We start from the raw sequence: 26,061 nt of genomic DNA on the forward strand, positions 1-26,061 counted from the left end.
GATCACTGCTGGAAAGGGTTCATGTGCAATCCCACTATTGGGGCGGAGCTCTTCAGTAAAAGAGCAAGGCGGAAACTACTCCTCTTTTACCATGGTTTTCACCCGCTGCAAGATATAGTCAGCTAGTTGATGAGAAATTCTCAAAAGCGAACATGTTAATCCTCGATAATTAACACGTTTGCTTTTGAGAATTTCTTTTGGGATTTACCCCAGACATTTGGAACGCTTCTATAGATTGACTGTATCAGACATAGTGAATTAATGGAACTCAATCAAATTGTATGCCACAGATAGAACTAAATCTTCTGACACATTGCGGACTATACATACAAAACGTGTCTTTTTGGGAACCACTTGTCCTTCAGACGAAGGCAGTTTGGGACTCAAACAGGCCTTCAGAACAACCAGGGGGTCGAAACACATGTCAGCTGTTTTTTGACAAAGAATAAAATTAGCCACTTAAACTAAGAGGACTCATCTTCATGTTCTTTGGATAGAATATACACATTTCACTAATGGACTTTGTGGACTTAGAATCCAAAGACTGATACCAATTGCAACATTTGCCTCTTGAATATAAGATGTGTGCCCGGCTGCAGCCAGTACTTTCATTAAGGGGCAGAAATCCATTCTTAGGGAGAACAGGGCTCTCAAATTGTATTGTCAACAATCAATAGGATGCACTGTGCGCAAGAGACCGACCTTAATGCCTGCCTGTTTTCGCTCGATTATGAGAAGGCCTTCGATGGGGTGGAATGGAGGTACATGGCCATCCGCTTACAGAAAATGGGATTTGGAGAAAACATGAGGAAATGGGTGGCGGCGTTGTATAGGGCACCAACCTCCAGAATACAACTTAATGGGGAACGGACTCCCCCCTCTCTGACTAACAAGAGGTACAAGACTGGGGTGTCCATTATCCCCCTTATTATATGCCGCACTATGGAGCCCCAGGCACTAGCGGTAAGGAACCACCAGAGAATAAAGGGTATTCGGTGGGGGGATGTCGAATTTAAACTCTCCCTGTTTGCGGACGATATTCTCGGATATCTAGTACAAGCTCCAGTCACACTCCCGGTTTTATCCTCGCTCATTGACTTTAGGCCTTTTCAGGTCTACAATTAATACGTCTAAATCCATGCTGATGCTTCTTCGGGCAGCCGGTCCCGGCATAAACCCAGTGAATCGACTAGTAGGGGTCAAAGTTAAAAAACTTGGAATCACATATCTGGGGGTCCAACTAACCAGAGACCTAGCATCATTGGCAACAGCTAACTGCGTCCCTCTTATGGTGGTCGTTAAAGCAGACTTGATCTGATGGGGTAGCATGATATTATCTTGGTATGGCAGCATGGCAGTAAAAATGTATATCCTTCTGAGGCTTTTATACCTGTTTATGGCCCTCCCCATAAAGGTACCAGAATCATTCTTTACAGAGCACCGAACCTCTGTGGGAAAAGGTGTATGGCAGGACAAAACCCCAAGGACCAAGCGATCTACCCTTACCCTGCCCAAGGAGGAGGGGGGGCTTTGGCCTCCCGGACTTCCAGCTATATCATAAAGCAGCCTAATTTAGAGTGATCCTGGAGCATAAGAGGGATGATTTGGGGACATATTGGACATACCTGGAAGATATCGAGGTGCATCCGGCCAAAGTGGGGGACCTGCTACGCGCCCACCGTAAAGGGATACCGAGCAGATTGCAGAATCATCCCACCCAAGGGGTACTCTGGTCGCTATGGAGGGGGGGGTAAACACACAGAGAACCTGGCCATTTGGCCCTCCCCGATGACTTCAGTCTGGGGCCCTGACAAAGATTGGGTAACAGGGGCTTCCGCAACACTCAAACATGTTCGGAAAGAGGGCTGGAGAGGGTGGGACAGCTGTTCAGAGATGGAGAATTCCTAGATTATGGGGCAGTGACTGAGGTTTTTGGAGTTGGTAAAATTACCATATTGGAGTACCTGCGACTGAAAGGAATCCTGACAGATTACAAGTGGCGAGAGAAATTGAGGCGGCCGCTTACTCCTTTTGAGAGAACACTAGACTGAGCTTATACAAGGAAAGGGAAGGTGTCCAAACTCTACAAGTTCATGAATAGAAGCGATAAGAAGAACGGGCAGGGCTTTAAACAGTACTAGAATGAGCTAGCTGGTGAGGAACCCAGAGGAGGCGTGGGGAAGATTTATAAAATAGCATTCCATTCAAACCTCTTCACAGCCGATGTGGAACATAATTTCAAAATACTCCAAGGGTGGCACAGAGACTCCCTTAAGATCTCTCGAATGTATGCGGGATCATCCCCATTGTGCCTGAGGGGGTTTGGCCGGGTTGGCTCTAGATAACATATGCGGTGGCACCGCCCACAAATCAAAACTTACTGGAGGGACATACTTGGGTGGATGACTGAAATCATGGGCGAAACTCTCCCCCTCGTCCCCCTACAAATGTTATTGGGGATTCCACCGAAAGAACCAGATACTTAAAAGGTACCCCACAACTTGGAATACAATGCTCCGGGCGGGTAGGGTGGCATTGCCCCAGAAGTGGAAGAGTGTAGCAGTCCCAAACAAGAAAGATTTGTTGAAGAAACTTAGAAATATGTACCTAATGGACAAGCTAACAGCAATGGTGAATGATGAACTGGGCACATTCACGGGGGCCTGGGACGGGGCCATACAAAAATGGGAATGGGACGTGCACTAGAGGGGGTAGGATCCCGACCGCTACACCAAGGGCAGGAGAAGGTGAGAAAGATGGAGGAGAGAAAGGAAGGAGGGAAACATGGAAGAGTATGGGATCAGTGTGATCGGAGCGCTACAGGCAAGCATCGCTTGAGATCAATGAAAAAAGGAGCACATCCCACAGGGGGAGTAGGCCAATCAAGAATATGAGGGCTGGGAGAGCAAACTACGTCCGCGGAGACCATTTAAAGGAAGAAAGACACTTGGCTCACTGAAGGGACGTTCAAGGAACCACTATTGTTTGTTGGATAGGGGAGGAGGGACAGGGTGGGGGGAAAGGGGGGATGTTTACACTGAGAATCTGAATGGATGTAATGTGACATGTAATCCTGGTTTTCTTTCTTAAACATTTTGTATTGTCAGAAATGATGGATACTCCATGCACATGTCAAAGTCTCCTCCTCAATGACAGTCATTGGCTTCATTTATTTATTGCATATTTAGAAGTCATTCACAATGTGTTTCCAGGCCCTTGTTTGCCACCTTGTTTGCCAGCCTCTTCCAGCTTACTTATCTCACTGGTGTTCTGAAGAGGATGGCAATCAACTAAAATGCTTTTGTTCAAACTCCGAAGATCAATGCAAAATATCAGACTGTAATTAGCTTTGCAAACCAGTACTACGGGAGCTAGTAATTCTGAAGATTTTCTTCAACAATGCGGTCGTCCTTCTTTCACTGTGGAGATTTTTGAGTTGCTCATGGAGATCCCTTCCTCACAGTGTGCTCGACTGGGCGCACACCAGGCTTGTGTCTGATGAGATTTTTGTATGTCCCACAAACAAGATGACATCAAAGTACTGTGCAGGATATCTGGCTGGGGCAGGTTGGCAGGGTCTGGGCAGGCAGGCAATTGGGCACAGGAGAGAGGGGTGGCAAAGTTGTTTCTTTGTGTTTGTAAACCTTATTGGGGAACTGACAGGCTACAAATTAAAGTGGTGCTCAGATATGGGAGGGGGCTTTGGTTCAGGCAGTTGGGCATTGGGGGAGGGAGAAGTATGAGATTTAAGCTCAGGGTGTATTATTGTATTGTTATACCTTCCTACTAGAGCACTTGAACGTAGGGGCACTTTCAAGAGGTATGGGGAAGTAGAAGCAATTCCATATGGAGGGAATACACTTCCTTTGAAGATCTACATGTGTGCTGGCACGTAGGGGAGACGGATGTGTGTGTGTGTATATAATACACTACTCACCGTAATCGTATTTCGTATTTCTGATGCTTGTATCTGCTTAGATTCACATGCTATGCATAGGCCGACATCTAGTGGAAGCAGCAAAGTATTATAGTAGTTTTTGAAATTTGAAAAGGGACGTCGACAGGGCGTGCTAGTAATACTATCCCTAGTGTGATGTCCACTGTACTCATGGTCCTTCACGCGTCAGGGTCCCTCAGATTGTTTTTTTCTGACATGAGGTTGCATGAAGTGTAATGCGAGTACAGTTGTATCTAAGCAGATTTAGACAGAAAGCTCATATAACATCTATGCACTTTCTCCCAGTGGAGGAAGGGTGGGCGCATGCAAATCTAAGCAGATACAAGCATCAAAAAAATGATTACGGTGAGTAATGTTTCACTTCTGTGGCTTGTGGAATCTGTTTAGATCACATGCTCTGCATAGATTAGCGAGCAGTGTTATGAGAAGGTGGTGGGTTGTGAGAAGGAGCAGCAGCAAACCTGTTTTAGAACTGCTTGTTCCACCTGTGTATCTGCTTTGGAATGTGTGTCAATGCAGTAATGCTGAGTGAAAGTATGTACTGAGCTCCATGTAGCTGCTTTGCAAATGCTGTCGAAGGGTACATTTGCAATAAAAGCCAGAGTAGCTCCTGTGCTGCCTGTGGAATAAGCTCTTGGCGTGAAAGGCAGTGTTTTATTTGATAATGAATAGCATAGTTGTATACATCTGACTATCCATCTAGAGATAGCAATTTTGGAAATGCGGTCCCCCTCTCTGCCTGTTGCTATGGAGACAACCCGTTGATCTGTCTTTCTAAGCGGTCTGGTCTTGTATACGTAGTAGAGGACCGCTCTCCTCACATCTAGTGTTTGGAGTTTAACCTCAGCTGAGCAAGTTGGATTCTGAAAGAAAGCCGGGAGCTCAATGGACTGGTTTACGTGGAATTTAGAAATTAATTTAGGGGAAAACCTAGGATGAGTATGTAAAATCAATTTATCTTTATGGACAATAAAGAAAGGGTCCTGCACTGACGAGGCTTGTAATTCACTGACTCTTCTTATGGAAGTAATAGCCACTAAGAAGGCAGTCTTGTAGGTCAGGTGTTTAAGACTACACTGGTGCATAGGCTCGAAAGGGGGTCCCATGAGCATTGCTAGTATTACATTGAGTTCCCATCCTGGCGGGGGATTAGACATTGGAGGGTGGAACCTCTTTACTCCCTATATGAATGCCTTAATGACTGGCACTTTCCACCACAAGACTTTACTTTGAGAGGTGGTATAGGCTGATAAGGCTGCCAGGTGGACCTTCATAGAGTTGAATACTAACCCCGAATCTAACAAGTGGAGTAAATAATTTAGAATGTGTGAAAGAGTACATTCTACGTGGTTTATTTGTTTTGACTGGCACCAAATTACAAATCTTCTCCACTTGTCGAAATAGCAGTGTCTAGTGTTTGGTTTTCATACCCCCTTCAGGTTATACATACACCGCTGTGGTAGATTAAGGTCTCCAAACTCTATGACTTCAGGAGCCATGCTGCCAAGTTCATTGAGTGTGGATGAGGATGTACCGTTGTTCCCCCATGTTGGGTTAACAGGTTGATTAGGTACGGGAGTTTGATGGGATCGCACATCGCCAGTTTGCGCAGATGCAGATACCATAGTTGTCTCGCCCACATAAGAGCAACTAGTATCTTGTTCACAATCCTGCTCATTAATGGTGTCGGAGGGGGGGCTGGGGGTGGGGGGAGCGTGAGCAAATTTCCCTGACCAGTTCATCCATAGGGCGTTCCCCTTGAACTCTGGCTGGGGGAACCTGGATGCAAAGTATGGGCACTGCTTGTTTTTTCTTGTAGCGAACAAGTTTAGTGTGGGATAACTCACTCCATTGAGCGAAGATGTGGTCTACGACGTTTGAGTATAGTTGCCACTTGTGTTCCTCTGGTAGGGGATCTCTGCTCAGAGAGTCTGCTAGAGTGTGGAGTACCCCTGGAACGTGCTGGGAGGATATGGATATCCCCCGTTTGAGTACCCACCTCCATATTTTTTGTGCCAATTTGTATAGCCTTGGAGAGTGTGTGCCCCCTGTTTGTTGATATAGAACATGGCAATTGTGCGGTCTGTTAGAATTAGAACCAACTGGTTTGTCAATTGCATCTCGAATGCCTGAAGTGCTTTGAGTACTGCCAGTAGTTGCTATGGTCCTGTGCAGTGATCTGTGTCCACAGACCATGAGCTGTCTGGTGAAGGTAATGGACCCCCCCCCCCACCCGGAAAGTGGTGCGTCTGTCGTGACAACCGCTTGCGCCTCTGGATTGTGGAAGGGTTTTCCCTTGAACAGATTTTCTCTCGACCACCAGCATAGGTTTTGTACCAGTGTTGGCAAAACGACCACTAGATTGTCCCACTAACCACTTGCTTGAGACCATTGTTTCGCCAACCACTCATGCATTGGTCGCATGCGCAGATTTGTGTGGGACTAGATAAATGCACGATGCCATCATGCCTAGTAACCGCATTGATTTGTGTACGATTATCTGGAGACTGGCTTGATACTGGTGTATTTGCCGAAGCATGTTTTGCACTCTTTGCATGGACCGAAAGGCTAAACCTGTTTGGGTATCTAATACAGCTCCTAGGAACTGTTTTGATGTATTTGGTACAAGACTTTACTTTTTCTCGTTTATCGAGAAGCCCAATTGGTGGAGAAGATTTATGGTTCTTTGCTTGTTTAGTTTGCAAAGATGGGGAGTTTCTCCTGTGATCAGCCAGTCGTCCAGGTAGGGGTACACTGGGGTTGCCTCCCTGCGCTGCCACCACCACCAGTACCTTGGTGAATACCCTTGGAGCCAAGGCTATTCCGAAGGGTAGCACCTTGAATTGGTAGTGCTGACTTGCTACTTTGAACCGTAAGAGTTCTGTGCGCTGGGAGCATTGAAATATGAAAATAAGCATCTTTCATATCCAATGTTGCCATTTAATCCCCCCGCTTTAGCAGAGGGATTACTTCTTGTAGCGTAGTCATGCAGAACTTTTGTGGCTTGACCTATTTGTTTACAGGGCGCAAGTCTAATACTGGGCACATTGTTAGATCTTTCTTTGGTACAAGGAAGTATGTTGAATAGATGCGCTTGTTTATCTCGTTGGACGGCACGGTCTCGATGGTGTCTTTGAGGAGGTGCACGTTGACTTCTTCTATCAAGAGGAGTTGTTCCTCTCTTGATGTCTTCCTCTGGCGCAGGGGGGATTTGATGGTGTTTCTAGGAGCTCCACACAATAACCTCCTGCTACTGTTAACATCCTGTCTGTGGTTGAAGCCTCCCATGCGTGGGTGAAGTTTGAAATCTGTCCCCATCTGAGTAGTCCAGGGAGGGGACCTGTAGCGGGGTGTCATTGTTTGGGAGGCATTCCTACACCTCTGCCAGTGGAGGGTCTCCCCCGACCGCAACCTCTGCTCTGGCCTCTAGGATAACCCTGGGACGCTTGACCCTGGTTGTAATTCCAAGATGTATTCTGGTTTTGTCCATAACCGGAGCCTCTTTGATTTTGACCCCGAAAACATTGAAAATTGTTTCCCCTTTGTCCAGTCTGTTTATTAGTAGGTTAGCCAAGGGACTTGAGTGTTTCATACTCGTCCTTGGCTGACTTCAGAGCATCCTCCAGTGCTTTTCCAAATAAAACATTAGGTTCTTTTGGCATATTGAGAAAGGTTGCCCGAGTCTCTGGTTTAAAACTGGACTGTCGAAGCCAGGCATGGCACTTGAGGATAGTGCCCTATGCGAAGACGCGTCCCGCATTATCTGAAACGTCAAGGTTTTTTTTAAGCAGACTGCTGGCAGTGGCTCTGCCTTCGGCTGTGACAAGGGCAAATTTAGATTTCAGAGATTCTGGAGCAGAATCAGCTAGGGCAGTAACCTCATCCCATTTAGTACAGTCATAGCTTGCCAACAGTGTGGAATTGTTGATGATTCTTGCTTGGAAAGCTGCAGAAGTAGTCACTTTCCTACCCATGGTGTAGAGCTTCTTGCTCTCTTTGTCTGGTGGTGCTTCGGAGGAGGCCAAGGGTGTACCAGCTCTCTTCCAGGTAGTTGTGACCACCAGTGAATCTGGCCTAGGCTGTCCACTTCTATACAAGGTATCAGGCAGGGCCGAGTGGAATAGCTTCTCTATTCTTGGGTTAACTGCCCTTGTTTGATTGGGTGTTTCAAGTGACTGTTGGATGTTTCTTTGAATGGACTTCAAAATGGGTGTAAACTGGGTGGCAGCTTTCTTGTCCCCCAGGATATTCGACAAAATCCTTGTCCTGCTGAGTTTGAGTCTCAATGCCGAAGTGCTCAGTTGCTTTGACCAAAATGTGATTAAACAGGGGTTGATTATACACTGGGGAATCCGGTAACGGGAAATCCTGTGGAACTGGAGAGTCCATAGCATAGACCTCTGCCTCATCATAATTATTATCCCCCTCATCCTCTACGTCATAGTATTGATCCTCCTCTTGATATTCTTCTGTGTTCTGCATGTATATCATACAGATCTGCAGGGGTGAAAGACTTTTTGGCAGTAGACATATAAGGATCAGAAGAGAGGAGAGAACTCTTTCCTGATGGCTTGGATGATTGGTGGGGCTGAGAAGTAGAAGCATGATCAGTGGGGGGTGTATTGTGTAAGCTCTCAAAGGCTTTTGGGTGCTCTTCAAAGAAGTTAGCAAAGAAAGTCATTCTGGATGTTACTCTATGTCCTTAAATGACCATTTGGCAGAGCTGGGGATAATGCCAGTGTAAGGAACAGCAGGTGTAGGCAAGTCCTTATTATGTAGGGCTTCACTTAAAGGGCCCTCCCCATCATCCTGTAGGGTTTCATCAATCTCCTGTATAGTGTCTCGGCAGGCGTAGGCCCTTCACTATGAGGTTTGTCCTTAAGGGACTTGTCCTTGTGGGACTTATCCTTGTCTTTTTGCTTATCTCTATGATTATAGCTCTTAGAGGAGTATTTCTTTGAACTAGAAGTTGTTTTCAACAACACAGATCGAGTTTCGGCACTGGAAAGGGTCTTCGCCGCGTCCTCTGACATTTGGCAGTCGATATAGGCTTCCGCCGCATCTTTCGACATTCGGAAGACAAGGATTTATGGGCGACTTCTTTAGTCTTATGGGACCTGTCATGAGGCGATCGACTTTTGGAGTGCCCAGAGAACAGAGAATCCGCAGATCTGCCCCCTAGATGCCGAATCTTGGCGTGTGCTTGACACATCGCCACAGGGCATGTGTTTAGTGTTGGGAGATGTAGTGCTTTTGCCGCCGGGTGTAGTCCCCACAACAGAGCCGCCAGCATGTCTTCCAGGGTCGGGGGCTAGCACTGGGGAACGTGGAAGTTCCCCGTCACCCTCGGCGTCCGAAAGGACGGCGTCACGGGAGGCACCCTCCACGTCCATGGCGGCCTCAGCCTGCATGGCGTGATGGGCCCAGCGTTTCGACCTACAAGCTTTAAGGGTCTAGGGTCGAAAGAGCTTGCAAGCCCGACAGTGCCCTTTGTCATGGACCCGATTAAGACACAGGTTACACACCTTGTGCTTATCGATCCACAGACATTTTTTATTACAGGATGGGCAAAATTTAAAAGGTGTCCTATCCATGTTTGGGGCAGGCAGCAGGGCGACAAAGGAAAGGGGTGGAGAAATACATTGTGAAATGACCGTCCCCCACTCTCCCTGCTGTAAAGGCCTAGGCACGTTGGCCTTCCAAGGCCAAAAGGAATCCATAGAAGTTTCTTCATCCGACAGTTCTTGTCCTTCGATCGTTGATTCTTCACCGCATCAAAACACGGCGGTCGAAAAAGGACAGGAAGAGTAACTATTTTTAAACTTTGATAAAGTAAATGGCGTTAGCCGAAACTGCACTCCGCGATAAGCTACCACTCACGATGGTGGAAAAAAACAATCCGAGGCACCCCGAGGCGTGAAGGACCATGGGTACAGTGGACATCACACTAGGGATAGTATTACTGGCACACCCTGTCGACGTCCCTTTTCGAATTTTGAAAACAACTGCAGTACTCTGCAGCTTCCACTAGATGTCGCCCTATGCATAGCATGTGATCTAAGCAGATTCCACAAGCCTCAGAAATTATATATACATACACACACACACACACACACACAAGTGTGGTGTGGAGCGGGACCAATTACTTACTGAGGGAGGGGGGCACAGTGCTATGGGCCTGCGGGGGGAAAACCACCAGTGGAGACTGCAGTGTGGGGCCCAGTAGAGCCACAAAGGGAGTCAAAAACCCAGTGTCATAGCAGGAGCCCCGATAGGAGAGCTTACCTGATGTGACACATGGCGACAGGCACTGTGGGTGGAGGGTGCCAGATGCAAAGATGAGGGACAGGAAGATAAAGTGACTATTTAGGAACAACAGAGGTAAGCAAAGCGATGCAGTGCGATGCGATGGGGACAGACCCACAAAGGAAGAATGTTCTACATAGAATACAGCTTCAGGTTTAGGGCACATTGAGGAACATAACAGTAGAGGATGAGGGGACTGGGAGGGGGAACGGGACAGCAAACTGTATTCTTGTGTGATGGCATTCAGTTTTGACTCACTGCCAATTGTTCATTTTTTTTCTGAGATCTTAATCTGGAAAAGACGGTCTTCTTGCGTGGTGATAGCCTTGACGTCATTAGCTCGTTTCTAGTGTTACACAAAGTGTTTCTTTCTAGGGCAATGAATATTTGCTTTGACCGATGCCTGGCCAACATTTACCATTCTTGCCAGACATAGGATAAAAGCACATTTTTCATGTGGGAATGTAATTATTTTGTACCATAGAAGCCTGTATTTGTAATCATATATATTGGGGACTAGAAATAGCATGTATGTTTAAGGATGGTGCTCCCGCAAGTTTCAGAGAAACAAGCAGGTAAATGTCTGCTTTAGATCAGTTCCATGCTACAGTCCACAAGAAGGTAGGTGTTACCATACTTTGTTTATAACAGAATGCCAGAAAAAACGAAACTGTATAAGAACATCACAGTTGTGAGGCAGAATCCGGCCAGCAGATTAGTTAAGTGGTCTAGTGTTTATTTCATTAGTATTTTCTATAGTGCAAACTTACAACAGAAATTGTTTCACCGTCCAGGAAAACAATTAACCGGATAGAGTCTTCAGCCAATCCAGGTACCATGCAGAGCAAAGTACATTTCTATTGGACTATTTATTATGTTCAATCTGCTTTGTTGTCAAAGTGCACCACTGCAGCATAAAATGGTCTTGTGCAGTGCAGGGATGGATTAATTAGTGCATCATCTCACTATGGATTGGGACTCGGTTGTCACAAGAATCTTTATCATCACCTGATCAGAGGGTAGCTGGCTGCGAATCATGGCCGAAGAGGTGACGAACTGGGTTGGATGAGAGGCTCTTGGTACAATCTCAGGGTGCATGGAAAGTCTACCTTGAATAAGGGGCATTTAACAGTTCAATTGGATCTCTTGTAGTTGAAATTGGTTCCAAGTGAGGTGAGCAGTTCAATTCATATTTGTGGAGTGAAGGCAGAGAAGGTTCTACCCCCTATATTCAGATTTTGGATTTAGCTTATCCAAGAGGTTTTCACTGGATGACTTAGTTTCTAGCTATACTGTCAATGTTAGGCATTAGCATTACATTCCAATATACATAGATTTACATGTTCTCTTGCCCAAATGAAGTATTTAGGTCATGAAAGGGCGGTGTCCCCAAAATGTTGATCAGGATACATCCATACGTAAGGCAACCGGACTAAAATTATTTGCACCATGTCCATGCAAATGTTTGCAAATGCAACAAGCAGGAGGGGGTGAAAACCCACATCTATGCTAGCATTAGAAGTATTAAAGCGAACATTTTGACTTGGGCCCAAGGAGTTCCGTCTGCTTCTCCAACAACATATTTTCAGTTGCCCTAGAAATAGTCTCAGAGACGTTTCCAGGGGTTTTATTTGATATTCCAGGGCCCTAGGAGCATGCCTCATCTAAAAAGCACCAATCCTCCTTAGCCCAGGCATTCCTGCTGTCCAGGTAAGTATATACCGTAGAGGCACCCTACTGTTGTCAGAGATCTTACTAATACTAGAAGTAAAGACCTAAAAGGCAGAAGGGCTTCCGTCTAAAAGCACTCATGGACTTCCTAAACTCTATAGAGTGGTTAGTGATTTAAAATAGGTATTGAGTGAAAAAATGGAGGGCGAGGCACGCACTCCAGGTCCTGGTCAATTAAACCTGTTACAAAAAATATATATCTGGGTTAAATGCCAAAATGGACAAGTATTCACCAGGGTTAAATCCCATCTGCTGCAAATCCCAAAGATGAACAAGTATTAACAGGGTTAGATCCCTTCTGCTGCAATTCACTTGCTCAGTATTAACAGGGTTAGATCCCATCAGCTACAGTCCTCAAACTTGGGAAGGACTTGTGCTTTTGGAGGGGTGTCGGTCCCTGGTCACATGAACTGAAAAAACATTTTCACTACAGCTACCAGAATCCTTTGAGTCTAATCGGTAACACCTGTTAAAGAAACACAGCCTCCCTGATGAATATTTGAGATAAGAAAGCGCTTGGAGGAGAACAACTACAGACAACAGAACTGCAGCTGATGGGATCTAACCCTGATAATACTGAGCAACTGAATTGCAGCAGAAGGGATCTAACCCTGTTAATATTTGTTCATCTTTGGGATTTGCACCAGATGGGATTTAACCCTGGTGAATACTTGTACATTTTGGGATTTAACCCAAATATATATTTTTGCAAGATGTTTAATTGACCAGGACCTGGAGTGCGCGCCTCGCCCTCATTCATTTTTTCAAATGGGTATTGTACTGTGCCTTACAGAAACTCTGCCTATACAGTCTCATTTCTATCCCACCCTTGTACTCTTCTCCCTCACACTGATTATCTTCTCTCACTACTCTCTTCCTTCAAACTCCACCCGTCTTCACTCCTACTCCCTGCATCTTCCTCCTCTGCCTCCAACCCTTTGATGTTACTATTGTATCCATGATACTACTACTCCCTCCTCACTCCCCTCTACCATCTTACATTCTGGCTGGTCTCCTTCTCCTTCCTGCACCTCCGTTTGCTTATAGGGAAGCCGGGTCGCTGTCTCTTATTGGGGTTTCTTTCTCCACCAGAGTGCTCATGAGTCTTGTGTGGGGTGCTGCCGATTGTACGCTTTGAGGGTGTTCGCCTTTCGGATTTGTGGTTTTTGCCACCATATTGGGTCATAGGCATGGGGTGATGCAAGTCAGTACAGTACTTGAAAAGCTTGATTTTTGAAGAAGTGGTCCTTCCAACTGCCACCCTTCCCCTCTAGGTTAGGGATCTTGATTTCCCCCTGCTAGGCCTCCAATCCCAGGCTGAGAGGGGTTCCCATACCCCCTGGACAAGCTCAGGGCACTGACCTTGTCAAACAATACACTCAAAGGAATGTTCCTATTTTACATGGAAATAACAGTCAGTCAGAGTACACACAGAGGCACACATCTACCTTTAAGTTTAATATCAAACTATGGTTAATTTTCCAAAACATTAGGGACACATTATGAACTAAAACATATATTCTGTATGATTATGCAACTGCAGATGAAACAAAATAGTCATTGGCCTGCATTAAGTAGTAATTTCAGGTGTTGTCTCAAGGTAGGGAACGCACCTGGTTTTGTCAAACTCCAACAGCTTGTCCTTGTGCTGCTGCGCCTTCTCCAGTCCTGACTTTATACGGGCCTCGTGATGTGGAAGCAGGTCTTTGCCGAAGGCGTCAGTCTTCACAGAAATATCATTACCTAGAAGAAGGCTGAACTGTTCATTTTGGGAATAGTGCAATCAGCAGAGACACGTACATAGTATCTTCCATGGCCAAACTGACTACATCCACAGAGTGAAGGATGAAAGGGGCAAACCTGATACAAGACAAGCATTTCTTGGCAGGTTTGGGGCCATAAAGAGATGTTTACCCCAGATAAATTACAGAGGTGAGACCCAACATTACCTACCTGCCTCCTGTACACAAGATGACGAATATAGGATCACATACTAAAAACTAGCTAAAGAAGACTTAACTCAAACAATCAAACCACCTGTTGCACAATCTTCAGCCTCTTATAAGTCGCTTGTTCTGACCTCTTGACTGTCTCCAAATTAATCACTCAAGATCCGGGGGTAGAATATCACATGAGAAAGTGATGGGGCAGAATTTCCATTTCTGGGTTGCCAACCTTCCTGCGTTCCCTAAACCAAGATACTAATGAATTTTCTAAGCCCTCCTCTCAGCTATTTTGTTTTGGGCTGTTCCTCAGTTTATGTGAGCCAGCGGACATGGCCAAATGGCTGTTTTGCTGAGGTAGACCGATCCTACAAAGGCACCATCGGTTTGAGTTTAAACAAGTGTAGACTGCTTTGAAGGCATCCAGACTTCCCTAAATCTACATCCAGTGTGGATGGTCCAATGTGTTTAGCAATTTCTAGGGCCAGCCTGATTGGCTGGCAGTTAAAAATGTTCAGTGAGATAATCGGTGCGCTGGTTTTGGACAGCCACTCAGTCAATGTATTACCAATAGAAGATCATATGCTTTCCCCAGATTCTGTTCCTGAACTCCTAAAAGACTGCTGTGTGGCCATAATCGCTGGTCCCTCACTCCTTTGTGCTTACACCCTGCCCCTTCCCTGCTGCAGGGATCTCATTCTGTGCTCTTCCATAGCCTGCTGCTGCCGTCCCAGCTGGCTGCAATGGCTGTTCAATTGTGGGACATCTTTCCTGGTCTCTGTGCTGCTGCATCCCTGGTAACTTCTTGTGGCCCAAGAACCAAAAGGTGGGGAATCCTCCTGGCTTTGACGTCAAGTGGCTTGCTGCTGCACTGCTTCAGCTCCATGTTGCAATGTCTGTGATCGCCGTCTGCCGTCATGGAACCATTTAATGCTGGCTTGATGCCCCTTCCTGCTCCCCTGAGCTATCCTGGAGCACTGGTCGGTTTCATCCATGCTTCCGTCAGTCTTTGTGGAGCTGGTGCTTCTGCTTTGTGGGTTTGTCAACCCAGGTGTCCAGTTTGTTGCTCCACTGGGATATCTGGAGCCTTGCTGGGTGTTGGGTTTGAGTTCCTTCAACTTAGAGTCCCCCAAACTCAACCAGCCAAATCAAAACGTGTCACCCAAACTCACTGTTCTCCTGCCAATCCTAGGCCGAATATTTCAAATCCACCCCCGGGTGCAGAAGCAGTGGGGCTTTGAGAGGACCCCCAAGTGCCTCTCCCACCACCATTTCCACTGACCGGAGTGGGCTTTGAGCCCCCTTTGTAACCTCTTTTTCCTCGCCTGCTGGTTCTCGAACCCTCATGGAAAACTCATCTCTGGGTATTTTCTGCTGCCCTCTATGGCTAGTTGCTCCTTCTACTGCACACCTATGGGGTAAACAGCAAACGTACTGAGCATTTGTCTTATACCTGCGGCAAAATACTGGGTTTGTCCAGGCAAATCTTTTGGGAGCTCTAAAAACTTGGTGACTAATGCCAAGGTTTTTACCTGGACAGTAACATTTTCCTCGGATCCCACCTTGGGGTCTTAAGATTTACAGGACAGCTTGGAGTCTTCAGAAAGTAACACTGATTTTATATTTTCTGAATAATAATAACTGCAGCTCACTCTTTGCCATTAACATTGAGTATAATGTACAACTGTTAACATTTGTTTACTGTATGGGTTTCAAAGTACAGTGGGTCCTGTTTTTGGCCCAGCGCTGCGTCATCTTGTTTCGAATGATCCTACTGACCGTTATGGTCTATCCATTTTTAATGGTTTTCCTCCCTTATTTAAAAATTACGTGTGGTAATAATTCCATGTTCTAATAGACTGGGCGTGGGGTAGGAAAACAACACCCCATGTTTAGGTTAGAGGTTCATGACTATCTGCATGCATCTGGGAATCCCCTTTCATCACTCTTTTGTCACCCGGTAATCATCCCAATACTTTAGGTGTGGGAAGTTTGTAAGGCCCTTTAATGTTTTCATAAAATATTGCCAAGCTCTAGTAGATTGCCTGGTATTTATATGAACTTCATGTTGCAGAGAATCTGGACTGCTCCAGACGTTATCAAATGAGGATTTTGCTCTAATTTGGTGGAAACCCATTTTTCTCCCTTAGGACAGATCTATTCACACACACCCCCGCACTAATAGAGGCCTGCAGAAAAATCCCCCGCCTTCCCCCCCCCCCCCAACAAGAAATGCTCTCTCACAAATCCAATTGGCTTTGCTTCTGCTCTCTGGAGTCCAAGAAATACTTCAACCAGCTGACAAAGCAAAGGGCTGAAGGCACAAGTGTGAATTTCAAAATAAAAGGGCAAATGTCAGGCTAAGGAACCACACTGGAACCACCAGAGAAAGGCAGAGAAGCCTTTACCTGCAAGTTAAAGCAAAGCCATAGGGGAAGTAAAATGATTACTTGCAAGGGTGCAGGTAGAGGGGAGAGGTTTAGAGTTTTTAATTGGGACACTTTTTATAGAGCGATATAGTGAGTGCTGTAAGGAAGTCATGGTATCAAACAGTCCAGACAGACACAAGTTATCACAGTTCAAGGGTGTTTATTGAACTTCAAATGGGTTAATTTAATGCCTATCTAAATCTAAGGATGGGAGCAAGCTACAACCATCAAATAATAATAACAGAGTCCTAGTCGAGTCTGTCAAAATAAAAGGGCCTATATTAATAAACCTATTGACAATCGTTACATCTAAATAAAAAATGGTGTGGGATAACAACGTATGTAAAAAAGGAAAGGTGTTCAAGAAATATGTCGTTATAGTTGAGCAGTTGGCTTCCCTTCACCACGTTTTAGTGTGGGACAAGGCGGCATGTTTGAGCTTCGTGCACACTCTGGCTTCTCTGGCACGAAGACGGAGTTCAAAGCACAGACATCACGGTCTTCTGCCAAAGCCTCTTTTCCAATAACAGTCTCTTACTGCAGAGGATCTGTTGTAACAAAGTCTCAAATTTCCATTCCTATCCGAATTTTCACATGCACAAGTTCTCGCTTTCAATGTTCATCATGGGTCTCCCTCTTCAGGTTGAAACCCCCTTTTTTATCACAATGTTCATGCTTGGTCTCCCTTGTTTGGCCTTAGATTATCTGGATATGTAACTCCCTCATTCGGGCACGGATCCTCTGGATATGGATCGCCCTTTTTCGGGCTCGGATCCCTTTAGCACATGGCGTAAAGACACACTTTAACTATGTGACTACATCTTAAGTTGCTGACTCTGTCTTCCAGTGCCCTCTTGGCCTTTAGGTATTCAGTTATCAGTATAAGAGTCTTGGGTTTTACACAATTCACACACAAAAGTTCATCAATAAATGTTTGTTCTTCAATTAAAGGTTCCCCTCGATTTGGCTCAAACCTTCCTCAGTGGTATTCCCTTCCCCAAGCTTTCAACATCAAAGGCTTTCTAAACAGTATGATATTCTCTAAGTTTGATCCATACCTGACCATTTTGACCTTTGCAATGCCACCTTCTTTTCCCAGTGTCTGCTAGTACTTGTAGTCATCCTTTAACACTTACATTCAGCTCCCCTCAGTCGGGCGCAAGAGTTCTTAGTCTTTCCTTCACATAAAGTCCTTGTTACTTTTCACCGAGACTTTTGAATGGGTAGTTTCAAACACTACCGGACCACTCGGTTACTCAGTTTCATTCAGCTTTCTCTTAAACGTTTTACTTGCGGTCACTGTCTTGCGCGCAACGCATACTGAATACCGTTTCCAATAAATTCAAGCTTTTCATCTTTAACTCGTACTGGATACAGTTCTTTAACACACAGCCAGGCTTTTGTTTCTTTCAGCGCAATAACTAACTCACCAGCTGAAGGTTATCGGTCTCTCCCTCTTTGTCCTTGTAGTCCGCTGCTATCATGCCTCCTCGCTTCAGCGAGTAAAGCAGACATCTCTTCATGGCCTCTGCGAAGGATAAAGCAGCATTCTTTCCTTTATGTGGAAAATAGGGCCTCGTTTCATTCAGCTCACCCTGATGTTGTTCCACAAGAGTAGATCCTTCTCGGCCCCACAGTTCCTTTCAGCCTCACGGATTTGGTTCCAGCATGGATTCGCCCAGAGGCACTGCCCTGGAAGTACAGCTTTCTCTCGTACACCGCCTTGCTCAGAGTGTGCTCTCGTGCTGCACCTTTTATCCATGTGGGGAAAGTAAATAAGTGTCAGGTGAGAGTGATTATTGTCAAGTGCCTGACCCTGCCTGATCACGTTAGCGAGACATGTCCAATGTAAAGGATAGGAGGTAATACTTTCAGCCTCAGACTTCCTCCCTCGGCTCAGTATTGTTGTAAAAGTTTAAATATCTGAGGAATCTGCGGGTATCCTCACCCCTTTCCCCGGCAATGCCTCCACCCAGGTGGCAAGAGAAAGGCCAAAGTTACCGGATCCTGACCCTGGGGGTGGATATGCGAGGGAGGACTACCTGGGGGGTTAACTTGGGGAGAGAAGGGGGGTATCCTTAGGTGAGACACATTATCCCCCTTTCAAAATTAACCTTCCCTTTCTCAAGCCTTTATAGGCTATTATAATTTCCTTCCTCATTTTCTCAGTGAGTCACTTACTAACATCCACCAGTTAGGTACTGTGACGAGGAGGAGGCAAGCAAGAGCAATGCAGAACTACCAAAAGAATAAGTGAGCGGTCTAGTCTTTTTTGGACTACTCAACCTGGCAGGAGGTTTAAGATTGACATGAACAGAGCGCAACAAATGGCGAGTCAGCCTAGAAAAGGTGGAGAGCGGGCACGGCAGACATGCTCTCAAACCTGTGAGGTCATTTGATTTTGAATACCAATATGAATGAATGCCCATACTTTTAAACACTGATTTGGACAAAACCAAATTACTTTTGAATACCAAATTAAAGGGAAGATATTAAAGAGCAATTGCGAATCCATTTAAAGACCACATGAGAAATGAAAAGGGGACATTTCGGAAAACAGCATACATCTATGAAGGAACTTTGTGAGTTGTGAGACCGAACATTGGCAAAAGCCATATGAATGCATGAAAGCAATAACAGATGAAAGGTGTGCAAGTAGTGGTACCGTGTATACCAGGAACTGATGAGAAGTGTCAAGAATTGTATATCAGTTGAGTGACCTGTAATGGGTGAAATGTGTGGTCCGACAACTGGGCCTAGAACGAGGACACATACCTATTGAAAAGCCATGCAAATAACGACAGATAAACCTGTGGTTGAATATAAAGGAAGTTCTGTGATTCAAGTCAAGGAACTTTTGCTTAGTGAATCCTGTGAAATGTACCTTTGTGAAACCGGTAAAATCAGAGGAACTGGAACTTAACCCTGAGAACTGTGTTTTGACGAAGTTGGGAGACTTAAAAGCTTGGGGAAGGGAATCCCTTGGCATTGTGAACTTTCTTGAAGTGTGGGAAAGAGAACCCCTGTTGCAAGCCCAGAGATGGGAGAAGCTCGGAACAGTAATTGAACACATTAATTAGATACTTCAACTCGTACACATTTTTCCACATATTAAATGAGGACCAGGTTAGGTTTGGACACAGACCGAACCTTTGATTTGGACATCCTGACACAGACTTGCCTTTGTTTTTGCAGGTAGGGAAAATTCCCCTTAGAATAGGCCAAGTTAAGCCTCCACCCCCCCCCCAACCTTATTTTCATCTAATAAAAGTTTATAGCCAAAACTATAAATCTCTTGTCTGTGTCTACTTCGTGATGCCTTCACACATCCAAGAGCCTTCAAGAGCACCTGAGAATATGGCACTTTAGGGGTGTATAAGGTAACGGTGCAAGAGTTGCATCTTCTAAATTGTGAGATGTTTCTGAATGAGCACAAGAAAACGTTGAAGGAGGCAGTGGGACAGGTCTCTATACCAGAAGGCTTCCCGGTAATCTGGAATCAAAAGTGAAACATCATAATGGGGATAGGTGAAAGGCTAGAAGGACATGAGGACAACACACCTGTCATAAGCTTCTTAAGAAGCTTCTGGCTCTTGTTCGAATCACGCTGCAGGATGTCTTGCTCTTCTCTCGTGCATACCTGAGAGCAAACAAGAAAATGAGAGTAAATGACAGATCAGACCACCTACCAGTAAAAACGTCCATGATGCATACCTTTTTGGTACTAGTGATCACCCCACCAACCTACCAGCAGACTCTCCTTTTCTGGCGCAAGCAAACCTTTGATAACCCCTTCTGCAATGCTCTGCCTACCAGAACTAATGAACCTGCCTGTGTCAGTAGAGAGCAGGCTGAGCTTAAGCAAATTCATCAGAATGATAAAAACAACATCCATTAGGTAACATAGTATAGCAAGAATAGCACTCCTATTGAAAGTGATTGAACATGTGGGCAAGAGTGAAGAAGGGCAAGCCGAAAGGAGGACCTTACAGAAGGAGACCGGGAGTTGAAGAGGACGGGGATTACCCTGATGTTAATGCACATACATTTACATAGTGATGAAACATTGTTTGGAAAAACAAGCACTTCCCACTCATCAGGCATATTACTGTGCTGTCAGTCATCAAACAGAGAAAGGGACGTGATGGAAGGGCACTGGATGAGCCATCCACATTACAAAGGTTTCCTTTATATATAATAAATCTTCCAATGTTGGAATAATATTTATTTATACAGCACCATTTACCAATGTTCTTGCTTTTCATACCCTGCAAAAGACGGGTAATGACAAATGACAAATTTAATATTTTATTCATTAACCTCGGGAGGATCAAAGGCGGAGTCGGAACAGTTGTGATGCTGTGATCTACAGGTTGATGACACAGATCAGCAGAAAGTCCATACCTTGCAGATCTATCCAGCACTTATTTATGAACTGCTCTTTGTTTATGCGCCCAGAAACCTACGCTTTAGGTGTGCGATATAAATAAACAAACAAACTTCCCTGGGCCAGTCAGAAGATGGAACTGATTTGAAGAAGAATGTACAGAGGTTGGGATTATTAGGGGGCAAAGTGTATACCTGTGATGCACAGGGTCTGGCAGTCAAAGGTATTGTTTATTGAAATCATTTCCAGCCCTGGTCAATGAGGTGCAACTTTCCAGCAGCCTGAAAGAACACCATCAGCTTTGAGAACGTTCCCAACTAAACGCCTAAATGGTATGCCCAAGAAACAAGTTACAAGTTTGATATCAGGCAGCATGATTGTGTGTGTGCACCAATCCCTCACGAAAGGGCGATAGCCAGCTTCTACTTGCATTGTCGGTAGAAACTAAGGCCAGCAAATTAACCCTTTTAAAAATGCTATATCAAGAGGACCAAAGATGAACATGTATTTTATTAAAATAAACAGAAAGTATGTATGTGTCGACATTTGTGGCAGGGAACTCTGCAATCAACTAATAGGAAAAAGAAATTACAATGAAAGTCTGGCAGACTTGAGGATTGAGGAACCAGGCCAAACAATGACAGTCAAAAAAACAAGAGTAACATGTGTTCTATTCAAAGACAAGGAACAGGAAAGCATAGATTCAAAATCAATGTCATCAACACTGCTCTTGAGAGGGAGAACATTGAAGTCTTAGTTTGCGGTCTTCAGCAAGGCTACATAGGGACAAATGTTAAAACCACTTGCAACAACTTATCTCAAGAAGGAAACAAGCACTGGCACTGTCAACAGTTCTTTTCTTTCTCCAAATAAACTTTATTGATGACATTATTTCTTTACAACATGTGTCATCAAGAGCTTGCTCTTTAGTTAAAGCTTCATCATTCAAAAATTTATATTTTCTCTCCACACACGTGAACACCCCGACTCCCCCCCCTCCAAGACTCCCCACCTCTTCTTCCCTTACATCTTTTATAACCCCTGGGTTGCAAAACCCAGGAATACCTTCAAAGCCGGTAGTCCAGTCGCTATATCTGTCCTTGTCGTCTTTTGGCGTGAGTCCCCCAACCATAGTCAATCATGAGGTTCGTACTCCCACCTTGAGGTCCAGTATGTGGGGCACATTCATAATTTTCATTTTTTATTCCTCTAGGGTCTTGTGCGGGCTACCCTTCTACAGCATTGGTTCATCCATCTTCAGAGTGCTCCAAGTCATACCTCTCAAGAAATGGGGCCCATTCCATTGCCCTTGTTGGGGTCACATCTTGTATTTGTCTTGTTAATTCCTCCATTCTATACAGATCCAGGGCTCTTAAGGCCCATTCTCTTTCACTTGGTTGTCCCTCCCTCTTCCATCCCCTGCCATGCATGCCCTGTCTGCCAGCAGTAAGTAGTGGGACATGTGTAGGAGTTTCACCCAATCCCCGTCCACCGTTTCCATACCAAACAGTATAAGCAGGGGGTCCAGCCACCTTTCCACTCCCTCTAGGCCCTTAATCCACCCCAGGACCTCCTTCCAGTGTTGCTGCACCTTCTCACCCCCCCACCACATGTGCCAACAGTCCATCCACCATTTGCCCACATTTTCTGCAGCAGTGAGGGTCCGCCCCCGGGAACATCTTGTATATCCTGATCCCACTGTATTGACACGCCACTGATGTGCGGTGTGCACTTGCACATAGTCTTTCCCCTTGTTCCACCCCATTTCCATTCCCAGGTCACATTACCATTTTTTCTTATGGGTGTCAATCCCCCCCCCCCCCCCGTGCCTCCAATAGTGCCTGGTACATGTTGGGGATGAGTCTCCCTTTGTAGCTTTACCTTGGAGCGCTGAGATTTTCCCTATGTTGAGAGTCTCTTCTAGTTTCCCTATATCAATAAATATATCTTTCTTTAGGACCGGACCTATTCTCTCCAACCTGGCCTCAAGCCAATTCTGGAACCTCTCATGGCCCAGTATACGGTCCCGCACCAGGGGAGCCCATATGTGGCTCAGAGGTGATGGCCAGGTCATGACTCCCACCATCTCCCTTTTGACCCTCCACAACCTCCAGAGTGGGCCCAGTATCCTGAACCTGTGCTTAGCTCAGATTCCCTCGACTTCATCTCGTTCATCACCACCCGTGCCGTGGGTCCTGAGTAGATTGCTCCAATCGTGAGACACATCCTTTCTCCTACTCCTATCTTTCGTTATACGGCAAAGAGGAATCCCCACTCAACCCTATCAAAGGCTTTCTCAGCGTCCAAATTTAGTAGAACCTGATCATCGGAATACCTCTTTGTGCGTTACATGAGATCTAGCGTCTTATGGATCGCATCCAGGCCCTGCCTTCCTGCTATGAACCCCATTTGGTCGGTCTGGGTGTACTATGTGGGGTAACTTCTCTTCAAGTCGTGTCGCTAGAATCCACGTAATATCTTTTCGTCCCCATTCATGAGTGATATGGGACAGTAGGAGGAGCATTGGGCCGGGTCTCTCCCTTCTTTTGGAATTACTGATATTAGGGCTTTACTAAACGTCGGTGGCACTTCCCCTGTGTCCAGAATAGGATTATATAAACGCACCATGTGTGGTGCAAAGACTCCTATAAAAAAAATACGCAGAACACTATGGTGTATCCATCCTCCCCCGGGGCCTTTCCGTTAGGGAGATGCAATATTGCATCCTTTACTTCTTCCTTGGTTATAGTGCACTCTAGATGCTCTATTTCTGTGTGTGTGAACTTGGGCATACAAACTCCCCTCGGGTATTCCCCACCGCTGGCTTTGGATCTGTACAAGGCTTCGTAGTAGCGCGCAAAGTCATGAGCAATGTCTTTTGGCGCGACACAGTCTCCCCCCCTCGGGGCTTTCTAACTTGGATACCCATCTCTCTGCTCACTGTGCTCGGAGCATAGTTGCCAAGAACGCGTCTGCCTTATCAGAGTACTTTTGCTTAAGATATCTCAGGTTCCATAGGGTTTCTCTCATCCCCAGTGCCTTCAGTTTGGGCCTCTTCGATAGGATCTCCTCCCTGATCCCTTCTACATTCCAATCGGTGGCATGCATCCTATCTTCACCCTCGACCATCTCTTTTCTCAGTTTTTCCTCCATCAATCCCCTCTTCTTTCTTGCCCCCTCCCTGATCAAGAGGCCCCTCCAGGTTGTCTACCCCGCATCGCAGACCATCCCTGCGCGTACCTCCCTGGTGTCATTAAGTTACAAATATTCTGCTATTGCTTTAGCAAGTTGGTCTGCAAAGAGTGGGTCCCTCCAGAGTGATTCATTACAACGCCATGAACTATCTGGCCTGTGCAGCCCCTCCATCTCCAGGTTCACGGTCACCATATCGAGATCAGTCCACCCCATTGGCTTGATGGCACTGCTCATTACTCTCGCGCTTTGCTCCTTATTTATGAATAAGTAATAAATCCTAGTATGTTTTGTGAGGCAGCGAGAAAAAGGTGTTGCCTTCATCCCGTGGGTTCTGACTCCTCCACACATCTACTAGGCCTCTCATCTCCACTGCCCTTCCCAGGTGTCCCAGCCTTCCTTCCCCCGTCTTTGGCCCATCTCCCTTTGCCTTTCTGTCCCAGGTTTCATTTGCCCATGAATTCAGATCCCCACCTATGATATACAGGTCTGATTTGAAACTCTATCTTGCTGAATGCCCTAATAGGAATTCCTCCTGCCCTTTATTGGGAGCATAAACTGCCGCCAATAACAGCTTTGCTCCATCCAAACTGCCCCGCAGTACCAGCAGTCTATCCCCCCAACCGCGCAGGGTCGTAGTCGCACAATTCTGTAACCTGCATTGTTTGTGTAGGGCTATACCTACTCCTCCCTTCTTGGCATTACCAGACGCCCAGAGCACCTGTCCTATCCCCCTCCCCCTCAGTGGACGCTGTTCACCACATATCAAGCGCATTTCTTCCAAGGAGGGTACATCTAGCAAGGCTTTGCGGAATTCCCTTGTTATCAGAGATGTTATTTTCGTGAGGGAGTTGAGACCTTTCACGTTTAATGTGCCTACAACCAGACCCCTCTTAGCTTCAACTGTTCCCATTAGGAGTATATTTTCCTGCCTCCCATTTCCATCTCATCATGGCAAAAAGTCAGTGTGCACAGAGATGAAAACGAGTGAAGGACCTCTACTTCCCGCGTTTTCATCTCTGTGCACACTGGCTTTTTTACCTTCTGGTCCATATTTGCCTTCTACGAGTTAATTCCTTTGCTAAACCCATAACTTAACATTAGAACTGTCAACAACCCCAACTTGTATTGTTGAAGTAGAGTCTCTGAGACGCCCTATTTCTCACAGAGGGCCACTTTGGAGCTAGTTCATCTAACCCCCTCCAGCAAATTGTTTGCTTATCTGCGTTTGTCTACCCAATGTGGTATCTCGTATTTAGCTTTCACGTGGTTCATTCCTTGGAGTCACGTTCCAGTTGTTGTTCCAGTATCGCGGGTGTCTTGCAAGGCGGCAATCCTATTTTCATGCATTTCTTCCTGGATGGCCCTCTTCATATCCTTTGTGGACCCGTGCAGGTCTCGCACTTCTCTGCTCGTGGATGGTCCTTGCGGACTTCGTGGCATAGTTTCAATATCTGCTGTAAGGTGGCCCAGGGCTTGTTCCGCCTCTTGCGCAGACGTTATTCTGTAGTCCATTCCCTCTGCTTCAAATTGTAGCGAGAAAGTGTAGCCTCATCTATATCCGATCTCTTTTGCATTTAACCACTTTGTAAGGGGTCGACGGGCCCTTCGCCTGCCAATTGTAAAGTTCGAGAGATTCTGGCACACCATGATTTTTGAGCCCTCTAAGTCTATTTCCCGTTGTTGTTTAGCCCTATTCAGAACATCCAATCTGTCTCTGTAGCTCAGGAACTTCACCACTATGGAGCAGGGGCCATTTCCATTGGGTTTGCCCCCTCTGTGGGCTCTTTCAAGTTGCACTGCTCTTCCCCCTTCTGCTTCGAAGAGTTGGTGTACCACAGCCTGGACTTTTTCCTCCTCCTGTCTGTGTTTCCCTTAGGGACTCATTCAATCCCAGTATCTTTAGGTTATTGCGCCTCCCTCTATTTTCCAGCTCATCCATTTTGAGCATCGCTTCTTCCTCCCGGAGTTCCAGCTCCGTCATCCTTGCATCTAGTCTCATTTCGACCATGTCTATATTAAGCTGACTGTGCTCTAACCCTTCAACTTTGTTTTCCACTGTTGACATTCTGCCAGACAGATATGCTAGTGAGGCTTGTATGTCCTCCAAGTGCT

At 45.8% G+C, this 26,061-nt stretch overlaps 1 protein-coding gene across 2 annotated transcripts in view; it reads right to left on the minus strand.

Annotated features, from left to right (window-relative positions):
• The window catches only part of TRIP4 (thyroid hormone receptor interactor 4), a 1,139,078-nt gene that overhangs the window by 825,902 nt on the left and 287,115 nt on the right, over positions 1 to 26,061 (minus strand). For both annotated transcript variants that reach the window (XM_069624679.1, XM_069624680.1), the window contains 2 exons: positions 19,929 to 20,007; positions 13,609 to 13,738 (listed from right to left, as the gene is read on the minus strand). In XM_069624679.1, coding sequence (XP_069480780.1) covers positions 13,609 to 13,738; positions 19,929 to 20,007 — 209 coding nt within the window. The remainder of the gene's footprint in view (positions 1 to 13,608; positions 13,739 to 19,928; positions 20,008 to 26,061) is intronic.

The sequence above is a fragment of the Ambystoma mexicanum genome, chromosome 11, assembly GCF_040938575.1.
Source record: "Ambystoma mexicanum isolate Mex_15411 chromosome 11, UKY_AmexF1_1, whole genome shotgun sequence".
Taxonomy (NCBI): domain Eukaryota; kingdom Metazoa; phylum Chordata; class Amphibia; order Caudata; family Ambystomatidae; genus Ambystoma; species Ambystoma mexicanum.